At 45.6% G+C, this 12,864-nt stretch overlaps 1 protein-coding gene across 6 annotated transcripts in view; it reads left to right on the forward strand.

Moving 5' to 3' along the window:
- Positions 1-12,864, forward strand: part of dennd5b (DENN/MADD domain containing 5B) — a 41,870-nt gene that overhangs the window by 14,230 nt on the left and 14,776 nt on the right. For 3 of the 6 annotated variants that reach the window (XM_071503011.1, XM_071503014.1, XM_071503008.1), the window contains exons 2-5: positions 2,437-2,496; positions 3,680-3,789; positions 6,811-7,507; positions 11,211-11,398. In XM_071503011.1, the coding sequence (XP_071359112.1) occupies positions 2,437-2,496; positions 3,680-3,789; positions 6,811-7,507; positions 11,211-11,398 (1,055 nt within the window). Of the gene's footprint in view, positions 1-2,436; positions 2,497-3,679; positions 3,790-4,991; positions 6,421-6,810; positions 7,508-11,210; positions 11,399-12,864 lie in introns of those variants that run through there. The other 3 variants (XM_071503010.1, XM_071503013.1, XM_071503012.1) reach the window with 3 other exon arrangements.

Consider the following 12,864-nt stretch of genomic DNA (forward strand, 5'->3'; position numbering starts at 1 on the left):
TGGTGGTGTGAATCTAAATTAACCAAACACTAACCTGAAGTCAAAGAATGAACTGGTAGTGTTCTGTAGTTATAAACCCATCAGTGTGTTGACCACCCCCCCTTGGCCTGTGGCTCTCAGCTCAAACCCATTGGTTTCTACTGAGGATGTAAATAAATAATTTAATTGAAACAAAGGTTCATTAATTTTGTGAAACAGCTGCTCGTTCTGTTTTTAACACTCATTACTCAAACAAGAAGAAAAAGTGCATGTGATGGGGACTATTTTCAGTGGTGGATGAATCCACACTTGGTGGGACGTTGATGTGGGACAGAGTCAGAGTGAACTCCAGTGTGTGTTGTTGATGGTGGTGAAGGAACAGGTGTGTAACAGTGGCTACACATGATAATAATAATATTATGACTGAAATTACATTTAATCATCAGGGTTGAACTGTCAGGTCAATGTCATCAGAATTCATCAATAGTGAATCAATCATCTGAAGTGTTTGATCAGTGCCTGATCAGGTTATTACTAACACCACTGATCTGTCATTTCTGATGATCTCAGTGTCGAGTGTGTGTGTTCAGACTCATCTGAAGCAGGAGGATGAGTGACTCCTCCACAGTCAGAGGAAAACAGTTTGTCCAGTGTGTGTCTGTGTGTGATGTGAGCTGTGAGATGACACTGATGAACAGATATTGCCAGCAGCACCGTGTGTGTGTGGTTTTCCTGTTCCCTCTCCTCAGACTCTGTGACACCTCAGTTCACACACTGACTGCTCAGATCTAATAACTTCATCCAAACGTCTTTTTTCTTGTCAGAACAGTCGCAGTGCAGTTTGACCTGCAGCACCATGAAGCCACATGATGAATGAAGATGTTTACACTTCAAGAAATAAAACCAATGACTTAATTTCTATGGCAGGAAGTTCTATTTGAAAAAAGTCATATATAAATAATAATTATATATTATGTTAACATTAGGTTTGGGCCGATATTCGATAATATCTTATTTTGTGATTTTTGGTCCGGGCCGTATCAAGATATTAAGTTGTGGAAATCTAGCCTGGTTCACATTCACATACATTTGATAATACATGAGTCCATCAAAGTCCTACACGCTGATAACTTCCTGTTCACTGATTGGTGAAGAGCAGATTCTGCTGCTCTTAAATGTCCAATCAAACTGAAGGTTAAGGTGGGTGGTGTCTGAGTGCCGACGGCTGCAGGTTCAGGTGGAGGAACAGACCACAGCACCTGGATGTCAGAGCAGACAGAGGAAGGCAGAGGAAGCGGAGCTCAGTGTAGACCCACATGGTTTCTGGCCTCTGCTGGTTCAGTTCTTATTAGTCCAGCATTAGAGAAGCCTGTTGAGTCTCCTCAGTCTCTATCCGGCCGCATCGCTCCATCAAATCAGAACATCTGAGACATCTCCTGGATCTTTTACACCAAGTTCAGATGTTTCTGAAACCTGAAACTGAAAACTGGTATTAAACGGACCCTGCAGCTGAATCATTGAAGATCATAGCACCGTTAAACACCAATGTTCCTGGGCCTGAAGAAATTGAGAAAACAGATTTCCTCTTTGTTATTGCTACACAACGCTGGTTACCACAAATGCAACAAGACTTGTATGTGAGGCAGAAACACAAGCATCTGGAAGCATCTGCTGAAATGTCCGTGGAAACATCTCCTGAAACATCTGCTGAAAGTCGATCACGTAGAGGTGGAGATATGAACATCTTTCGACCACCTAGCTTGTACTTTATATTATGAGTCCAGTACTCGAGTGCACCTGAGTTTTGTTGTATGTTTTTTGTACACTGACAATAAAGAATCTTATCTTACCTCATCTACCTCATCTGTCGTTGCTCCAGCTGTGTGTAGTGTGCTCACAGCTGGAGCCACAGAGTGAACTAACCTTCACCAACATGCTTAAAAGTAACTAGTAGTTTGAACAGGGTTCATTTATGTACGGAATATATCTGAGAACAAAGCAATGTTTCCTGTTTGTCTTAAGGTAATAAAAAGAACCAATCAGAGTAAAGAACCAGATCGATGAACAGTCAGTAATAGAACTACCTCCACCTGGAGGTGAACTGTCATAACGTGGTCTCTGATTGGCTAGAAACCGTCTGGAGCTGTGATGTAAATGTGGTCTGTTTGTTGCTGTGTAAACGCTCTGCTTGGTTTGACTATGAAGAGCTGCTCACTAACTCTGAACCATCAGCTCCACCTCCACCTCATCACTCCATCACTGACACACCTGTCACTCACCAACAGTCTCATCAGGTGCTCATGTCTCAGGTCATGTGACCTCCATCACTGCTCTGTCTCTCCACAGTTTAGTCGTGTGTGTCAGTCATTTGTTAATGTGCTTCTCTGTGCATCAGTTTGACACTGCCTTGTTCTTTGTTTTGTGCTCCATGTTTCTCTGCATGCTGCTCGTCCGTAGCTCTGTACCAGTGGCTGGAAGCAGACCGCCAGGGCAGGGATCCAGGTGCTGCAGCCACAGGTAAAGAGCGCTACACCTCACACTGTCTGTCTGTCTGCTTTGACTCTGTCAGCTGCTCCACACACCTGAGAAACTCACCTGTGCTCCAGTTCAGAGTCGCCCAGGTGGCATTGCCTCTCACCTCCACAGGTCACTGACAGCTGCATCAGACCAGTGAAATGAACTGGTTTTGATCTCAGTTTATCCAGTCTGATCCTCACTGAGGCTCAACAGCTGTAAGGAATGTTAAGAGGAACTTCATCTGTTCTCAGAGGGTTTAGTGACAGAACCTGTTAGAACAGCATCAAATATAAGTGACTCAGCTCATGTGATCAGTTACATTAGACATTTAATCAATTGATTAATTGGTTAATCAAATCAATAATCAGCTGATGATCCAGGCGTGACGTCATCATTAGAAGTGAAGTGGGTGTGAAAACTTAGTGAAGAGACTGTGCTAATGAGGAACTGATACACTGAACATATGAAAACCTCACAGCTTGTGTTTTACCTCAGTCACTTTGTGTTGTAGATTTCATTTTAAATGGATAAAATCACTGTTTCACTCAGTATAAACTCAGTATTCAATAACGACAGTGAAAACTTGTTTTTACAAATGAATTAAAAACTGAAAATAGTTTTGTAAATTGGGGTCAGAGAGAGGAGACAGGGACAGAGAGAGAGAGTCAGAGACAGGAGAGAGGTGACAGGAAACGGAGACCGAGACAGACAGGAGACAGGAAACAGGAAACAGAGACAGAGTGCTCCTCTGATGATGAGGTGCTGTCAGTGCTTTAGTCTTCAGTCTGAATGCTGGTGTCTGTCCTCTGTCCTGAAAACGTCCTTATGGTCCTGATCCTGGTCTGTGGTTCTGCTTGCTTTGGTTCAGTAGTGTCCTCAGGTTGAGACACTACCTCCTGTGTGATCTCCAGCTTTGTGACGTGGATCATTAGCCTGCGGGAAGTCTTCAGAAGACAGAGGATGAAGGTGGTTGATACTCAGACTGTGACACCAGACCAGGACTGGTTGGGTGATGAGGACCTGTCTTCCTCACTCAGATTCAGACTCTCATGCTTCACATTAATATATTTTCTGTCTGACACCTCCCTGATCATCTCACCACACAGATTCATCATCATCATCATCATCATCATCATCGTCATCATCATCAGCCACTGACTCCTCTGTGTTCTCGTCTCTCCAGGTGAAAACTTTGAGCAGAGTCCCCTGAAGAGGACGTTTAAGTCCAAAGTTCTGGCGCGTTACCCTGAGAACGTGGAGTGGAACCCTTTCGACCAGGATGCTGTCAACATGGTAGGTGTCCCCTGTAGAGATGATGGGTCGCACAATAATCACACAACCGCAAACCATCAGGCTACTCTTCTGTAACACTGCCACGCAGCCAGGGTGAGCCTGAGCTGTCAGCCCCCCCACCTGTCAGCAGTCAGCCCCTCCCACCAGGCTCCTTTAAATGTCCTGTCTCCATAAACACCAGACTGTCCCTATGTCAGCTCGTTAATGACGAGCTGCTGTGTCTGCTACAAGGCCCTGGATTAAGGACTTTTAAAGGGATCATGGGTAAGGTGATGAAGCCCCTCCCTACTCCCCTACACAGATCAGTCAGTGAGGAAACGTCGTCCATAAACTCATCAGGATCATTAAGTTTAATTTAGACTTTGACCTGTTTGTTTTTTTGAGGTGGGGGTTAAATCAGGTCAGACTTCAGTTCTTGATTAATTGAGTATAGCTGATTAGTGTAAAATAGACAGAACAATGCCGTCTGAACTGTTCCTGCTCCCAGTGTCATATTTATATCAACAGAACAAGAATCCAACACAGTTACTCACACACCCTGGTGGATTATGGGTTATGGGCCTGTGAACAGCTTCATATAAAAGACAGGAACATGAACAAAACCTCTGGAGCCGACTGAGATGAAAGAACGAGCTTCATGTTTTAAGAAGTGGTGAAAAATCAAAGATCTGTCTGGATCCATCACTGTCTCACATGATGAAGAGGAGGACGATGAAGATGACATTACAGAAATGACAGGGATTATTTATTTATTTTTTTTACCTCAAGTCAAAGTTCAGTCCTTCTATTTCCCAAAATATGACCTTGAGAGTTATTGAAAAATCCTTGAATTTGTTTTTAGAAAGTGTGATTGTTTAATGAGGCTCTGTCAGTGCAGTGACAGGAACAACATCCATGTCGATGTAAGATTAAGATTAAGACAAAGACAAAGAGAGCCTTTATTAATCCCACAGTGGGGAAATGTGCAGTGTTACAGCAGTAAAGTGACAGTGCAAGAGAAAAAAAACTGCAAATGTCAGTAACAGATACTTAAGAAAAGCATAAATAATAGATAAGAATATAATAATAATATATGTATGTACAGTGTTTGTGTGTGTGTGTTGAAGGTCACTGCCTCCTCTTCCTCCTGCCCTGGTGTCAGCTCTGTTCAATAATTCAGCTGGTTCTCGTCTTCGTCAGGATGGAGACAGACAGCAGTGACACCTGACACCTGAAGCTCCTCTTCCACTGCTCAAAAACACCAACATCAGACTTTTGTCAGCAATGGAAAAGGGTCCAATCAGCATTCAATCTCAGGTCACATGACTCTGTAGAAGATTTATCAGCTCCGGCTCTGTTCTGCACCTTTGATGTCTTTACACACACACTGTAAACACACCTGTCACCTGTTCAGGTGCTGTTACACCTGAGACACCTCACTGAGAATCACTTCACTCAGGTCTCCATCACCACCACCGTGTGCATTGATGAAAAGCTGAATGTCAGTTTTTCTTACTGTGTCCAGTTGAACCATATGTCTACTGAGAGCTCCAGTTGACTCCAGTTAACCAGCAGTTAACATCAAGTTAACCTCCAGTTAACCAACAGATAAAATCTCTTCTGTCTTCTGTATGTTTCCCTGCTCTATAAACTATAAACCATGCGCTCCTCCTCTGCTCCTCATTAAACAGCTGAATCACTTTAGGCTGTGACTCTAGAGGTCAGATGTGTGTTTGTTCACACAGGAACATCATGTCTTCTTCTCTGTCACATTAATGTTGCTCAACGATCCTGAATGCGCCCCGGCTCCTACAACAGATAAAAAATAAAAGATGTGGTGTTGATGACTGATGTCAGATGGGGGCTGAGGAGGAGAGAGGATCTGTCAGTGCTGATCAGTGAGATACATGACTCATAATACAATCAGGTCCTCAGGCCTGTGTGTGTGTGTGTGTGTGTGTGTGTGTCTGACTTTCACTCTCATACATGTGTATCCTGTTTGCTGAGTATGTGTCTGTGGAAGAGTGCGCCCTGACACACTTGTTTGTGTGTGTTGTTGGCACAGAGCGGCTCACTTCCTGTTCAGCGGCCTGATCAACATAATGAGGCTAAGCAGTGAGATTTATTGCAGACTGCTGCTGACTGTGTGTTTACATCAACATTGTGTGTGTGTGTGTGTGTGTGTGTGTGTGTGTGTGTTTCCCCACATATAGCTATTTTTTCTACAGCTACATAGCTAACGTTAGCATTAGCAGCGGTTTACTCACCAGTCTAGAAGAAAACTTCATTCTTTACTCATTAACATCTGTCTCCAGAGGTGGAGACAAACACCAACGTTAACTCTTGTCTCTGTCACGTCTGTTGTTCTACTGAAGTTAGCATGCTAACAGACCAGAAACCACAACCAGCAGCAGAGAAAACTCACAGACAGAACCTTTAATCTGTTCCGATCATTTTTTAATAATCAGTCCCTTGGTCTGAACCATGTCAGGAAACGGTAAACAATGTGCCAGTCCCCATCACAAGTCAACATGTTTCTTATTCAATGAGTTTATTGTGCGATTGTTGACAGCAGTCACACAATAATGTTCCTTGACCGGTCACTTCTCACCTGCAGAGTGAAACCTGGTTGCAGAGCTGGATGCTGAGCAGGTGAGGTGTTCAGATATCTGTCACAGCTGAGGAATGAGCTGAACATGACAAAACATCAATATCTCAAAAACTACAAAGGTGAACAGCTTCTCCATACGTCACTGCCTCATTTACTCAGAAGTGTTAGCAACAGCGCCACCATGTGGTGAGAAATTAGAAGAAGAATCAGTGGATGATCCTGAGGAAAAATAAACCAGTTTAGATTTTTCTCTTTGTCTTTTCACTTGTTTCCCTTGTTTGTAGTTTAAAGCCAGTGTGTGTGTAGCGTTAGAATATGTCCAGCTGTTGCGCCTCCCAATGGCAGAATCAGAAAGTGCGCGCTGCGACCCGCCCCACAGACCAGTGACACTGAGGACGAGCTGAAACCTGTCTCTGCTCCTCTCCCTGCAGCTGTGTATGCCGAAAGGCCTGTCTTTCCGGACGCAGGCGGACCAGCGTCTTCCTCGGTTTCACTCCTTCATCATCACCAAGGAGGACGGCTCTCGGACCTACGGTTTCGTGCACACCTTCTACGAGGAGGTGACCAGCCCACAGATCTGCTCTGCCATGCAGACCCTCTACCAGATGCACAATGCAGAGCACGCCTCCCCCAACCCCCCTTCCTCCTCCTCCTCCTCCTCCTCCTCCTCCAGCATGGACTCTCTGGCCAGCAGTTTAGACGAGGCCGACTCCCCCACCTCCTCATCTGCCTCAGCTTCATCCCGTGCGGCGGGCGGCTACGACTCATCGCGGGACACCCTCTACGTGTCCAAAGCACTGTGTCTGATCACCCCCATGCCGTTCATGCACGCCTGCCGCCACTTCCTGTCACAGGTGCACAGAGCTGTCACAGTAGCCACTGCCCCCCCGCTGCCACTGGAGAGCTACATTTACAACATCCTGTACGAGGTGCCGCTGCCCGCCCCGGGCCGCACGCTCAAGTTCCATGGTGTGTACGAGCCCATCGTGACCCAGAGGCCCGGGCTGGGGGAGCTGCCCCTGGCCGACTTCCCCCTGGCTGAGGCCTTCAGTCTGTTGGGAGTGGAAAACCTGGTCCAGGTGTTCACCTGCACCCTGCTGGAGATGCAGATCCTCCTGTACTCGCAGGGTAAGTCCACCTCCACATGATGGGTTGTTTCCAGTTGATGGCGCTGCAGCTTCTCAAAAGTTTAAATGGTATTTAAATTAGTTCAGAGTTGCTTTCAAACTATTTTCTATTTTGATCTGGACCGAGAGAGTAAAACAAAACTCACATCTGGTGCAAACATGAAGTCACGCAGACTGACAGGAGTGTCTGAACATCTGTACAGACCTTTATTTCAGTCAGACCACAACACAAACCTCTGATGACACAATATATCAGCCAATGACACCTGTTAGTCACAGTACCTCCACCTTCAGAGCAGTCTTCCTCCACAGTTGATTTTAATATATATTAAATATGGTGTTGTCATTGTTGTTTCTTCAGATTAAAGGTTTTGTACTTGTTTTGTTCTTCCCTCTAAAAATGGAGACATGGTGTCAAATGATGATGAAGACTCTGAAGCCTCAGCTCCATGTGATCAGATCTTCCTCCTTCTGTTTCCCTTCATCCATTATTCACAGCTGCAGTGAGACTGTTGCAGTCTGTGTGTGTGTGTGTGTGTGTTGGTTGTGTTACCTTTGAACCACTGTATGGACTGAGATCACCTTCCTCTGCCTCTGTCACACACACACACTCTCTCTGCAGCCTGTTTATCTTCTGAGCAGGATGAGTCATGTTCACACACAGACGCACAGAGACCCACACAGACCCACAACCCCAAAATAAAACCCTGTGTCTGCAGCATGTTGTGTAAGAGGTGCTGCTCCTGGAGAGAACCAGAGAACGCTGCTCCCTCCTCACTGAGCTCCTGGCTGATACTGAACCAACATGTTCACTGTAGCACATGGTGTGTGTCTGTGTGTCGTCACGCTCACATCTGAGACACACACACAGACTCACAAGGTGCTGCCAGGTCTGAGCAGATTCTGGGTGTCCAGGTTACACATTCATGTTGTGTTTTCTGTGTTGTGTCCTCACAACACATTGTGAGCTTGTGTGTCTCTGGACCCGCGGCTTTGTAGATTAGATGCTGTAATCTTATTGGCTACTCTGTAGAGGGAGTGATTCTGGGCTGTCAGTCGGCCAAAGGTGACACTGTTTGACTGTAGTGGGTTCTCCTGTATTACTGGGTTCTCCTTTATTAGTGGGTGGAGTGAGAACATGGTTAGCATAAAGGCTCAGTGTTTAACTTGTCACATCAAATTTAGAGACAGGCTGTGGTGTGAGGGACACAGGAACAACATCTGGACAGTGAACGTGTATTAGTGGGTTCTCCTATATCACTGGGTTCTGCTGTATTAGTGGGTTTTCCTATATTACTGGGTTCACCTGTACAAGTGGGTTCTGCTGTGTTAGTGGGTTCCCCTGAATTATTGTCTATGTGTGGTGTCGTCCTCTGTGTGGTGTCGTCCTCAGTGTGGTGTCGTCCTCAGTGTGGTGTCGTCCTCAGTGTGGTGTCGTCCTCAGTGTGGTGTCATGTGTGTCTCTTCTCAGTGACACTTTGAGCATGAAATAAAAAGCTGCTGTGATGTGGTGACTGATTATTGCTGATGGAGGTGCTGAGATGCTGAGCTGCCACTTATTCCCACGCTCCTCATGATCAGTCAACATGCAGTCATCCACACCCCCACCCCCTACCCCACTCCTACGTGTTCTCCTCACACCTGATGGGCTGTCAACATGTAGGAGAACATGAGGCTTCAGTGCAGTTCTTTCAGCCCTGGCTCTGAGCCTGGGTAATACCCAAATTTATTAACCTGGTACAGTCCAGCCCAAATACCACCATATATGATATCATCATGGGGGGGTCTGATATCAGTATATATTGTTGTATATTATGTTACAGTGTAAATGAAGCTGTGACTGATTATTTGTCACATACTGAGGTTCAGTGAACAGGAAGAGGTTTTTTCATCAACACCTTTCACTTCACGTGTTGGAAACACTTACCTGTTACCACTGGGTCACTCCACCATGATGTGTATATGTTTTTCATGGTCTGGGCAACGCCCAGAACCCACCTCTGTAAAAACACAGAACCTTGTATTATAAAGAAGAACAAGGAAACATGCAGAAGGCCAGGTCTAGCATCATTGGAGTACCTGAGACCAGACCAGGGTTTTATCAGTAGAGGGAGCAGGTGGAGGCTGCCAGGTCCAGCCTCATGTCCTGGTTGGTTTCCTTTAAGTCATTGTGTGTTTTTTAATCTTCCTTCCACAGTAATATTCAGACTCAGTATCTGATCTGTGATGCTACAACATTATCACGGAGCGGCTCTCTGCCGTCTTTGCATCTGAAGATCAGCTGATGTCAGCTGCTCTTCCCCTCTGAATGGGAGCTGCAGTCTTTATCAGTACCTGATGAACTGTTACAGTTTCACAATGACTCGACGCGTCCCATCCTGCTGCTGCAGCGTGCAGCAGCGCTCAGCAGCGCCAGGCTTTACCATATCAGATCAGGGTTTAAAGGAGTTCCTGCTCACTGATCACAGGCGTTTGTACTTGTCATGTTTGTTTGACAACGCAGCAAATGTCAAAGATCAAGATGAGTCAGTCCTGTTTTCATCTGTCTGTCATGAAACTGATGAATTAGTTGGAGAAAAGATAAAACCTCTCATCGTGGTTACGATTACCCATGAGGCCACACTGTGTGAGGAGAGGGGTGTGTGTGTGTGTCTGTTTGAGCCAAGCTGAGACACTGAGACTGATCCTGGTGGGTGAGTGTGAAGGGAACAGGTTTGGAGGGATGTGCTGCGACATGAAAACAGGAGTGTTTGAGTCAGACTTTCTGTGTGTGTGTGTGTGTGTGTGTGTGTGTGTGTGTGTGTGTGTGTGTGTGTGTGTGTGTGTGTGTGTGAAGCCTCAGCCTGTTCAGACCTGATGGATGAACAGCTACAGATCTGTGAGGCTCTAACACTAACTCATCTGACACTCTGAGCTCAGTGCTAAAGGCAGCCTGCTATGCTAACATCAGCTGCCATGAAAACAGCTTCATCCGCTGCCAGTTTCTTCACAGTGGTTTCTTCACAGTGGGAGAAGCTGAGAACCGGTGTAGTTCTGAAGCTACTGAGAAAAAGTTGTCAGCTTTTGCACATGAACTACACAAAGTTTTCAAGCTATCAACCAATAAACTTCACAAGGGGGCAGGGCTTAGCAGGAGATTGGCCATAACTCATTAACGATTTGTCCAATCATCCTAAATCTTGGTAGATATTCTCTTGGTAAACAAAACATTTTGAGCCTGACCCGTAGGGGACGCCACAAATACCAAGAACGTGTACCTCAAACCCTGGTACCTTAGGTGAAGATGGCCTGGGGGCGGGTACTTACCAAAATCTGAAGTGACATATTAACTGACGCATGTGGGCGTGGCCTGTTCATCATTATCTGCCATCTTATGTCTATGCTCAATTTGCTGCAATGAGTCAGAGACATGAAACTTGGTCCAATGACTGTTGATGATGAAATAAGTCTGACCTTTATCATCAGGCTCATTCAGAGCAGGTTCTTACTCACCTGTGTGATCAAATGTAGCTGTTGTGACCTTTAATCTGAACTGTTTCCTCTTTGACTGTGATGAAGTCAGACTGATGTCAGACACCCGTGGAAAAGAGCTCCTCAGGCTCCTCTTCATCAGGTTCATCAGATAAAAAAAAAAGTGTTTCTTCTTCCTGAACCTAGAGAGACACTTCAGATCTGTGTCCTCATCATTTCTCTCTCACTCTCAGACTACCAACGGTTGATGACGGTGGCAGAGGGCATCACCACCCTGCTCTTCCCCTTTCAGTGGCAGCACGTCTATGTTCCCATCCTGCCAGCCTCCCTCCTCCACTTCCTGGATGCTCCTGTTCCCTACCTCATGGGCCTGCAGTCCAAGGAGGGCACTGACCGCTCCAAGCTAGAGCTTCCTCAGGAGGTACGCAGCCACCCGACTTGTTGTTGGTAGTTATAAATGTTTAACACGAGTATCTGGTCCACAGATATTTAAAGTTATTTTTACCCTAATGAAAGTATAAGGAGATTTTTAAAATTTTTATTTAACCTGGGATAGAAGTCGTATCTGAACTTGTCTCCTGGGTTCAAACTGCTGTTAGCTCGGGCCTCACAGCTAATTTGCTTTCTTTACATGAAAAAATTCATAACATTAGCATAAAGGCGGGAAACACATGAGGTTTAAAGGTTTTTCCTCCTGCTAAATGTCTTTATGCTAAGCTAAGCTAAACATATTCTGTGAACAAGGGACGGTAGCCCCGGACTTTCTCTGGTGTCCAGGTCAGACCACAGACCAGGTCCCTGAGCTGAGACTCTGGATTTGATGGTCAAGGTGTGCTGAGTTAGGAGAAGGTTCAGAGGGTTCCCACAACTATAGTGAAACAACATAAGAGAAGATGAGACTTAATTAGTGCTGCAGTGTGGAAATGCAGTGTTTAAGTCCTGTGGTTGTGTTCAGCACAGTCAGGACTCAGAGCTGCTGACAACACAACCTGTTCAAGACCAACACCGAAGGAAGAGCAGGAGATACGGCGCACTCACGACCAGTGTGCGATGCACCTGTCCATGTGCACATGATGGAAAAATCGTAACTTTTAAACGCAGCAGGTCGCGTTACCAGAATTAACTAATCACCTCCACAGGACTTGTTTCACTCTTTCCATCCAGTGACTTTCAACATCCAGTTGAAAGGTTTTGGTTGCTTAGTAACAGCAGGTGCAACAGTAGTGCAGCCTCCAAGCACCTTGGATAAAAGTATGAAAGTAGCACACACACACACACACACACACACACACACACACACACACACACACACACACACACACACAGACCATGCAATTGGACAGGGAATCACTTATTTTTCACCTGGAATCAGACTCTGAGGTGGATTTTCTTTTTATTTCAGCTCCAGCAGTCAGACAGTGAGGATTTCAGTCAGTATTCAGCATTGTGTGTGTGTGTGTGTGTGTGTGGGTGTGGGTGTGTGTGGGTGTGGGTGTGTATTCATGTGTTAAGGTGAGATAAGGCCCTAACAAAGCAGAACATCAGGCTTTCTGGCGTCCGGCTTTGCTGACATCCCCGACTCCCAGTGCTTGTTAATCCAGCACATTACATATGGACTGTAATTGTCCCCTCCAGCTCAGGAAGCTGCTGCCCCCCCCCCCCCGGCTTTGATCCTTTGAAGTGATGGTGGCCTAGAAATCAGCTGATGATGAAAGTGGAGTGAATCAGAGAACTATGAATGTAACTGGTGAATTAATGTGGGACAAGGTTTGTCCTTATGAACCCTGGCCTTCTTCTACATTTGATGTCAGATAACATCAGTCATGTTTGCACTGCAGACAAGATAACATGGCACTGTTACCACTTTTCTACCTGTATGTGCAGTTG

Source organism: Trachinotus anak, unplaced genomic scaffold (genome assembly GCF_046630095.1).
Source record: "Trachinotus anak isolate AG129_WGS33_773 ecotype Australia unplaced genomic scaffold, CSIRO_AGI_Tana_v1 ptg000018l, whole genome shotgun sequence".
NCBI classification, from domain to species: Eukaryota; Metazoa; Chordata; class Actinopteri; order Carangiformes; family Carangidae; genus Trachinotus; species Trachinotus anak.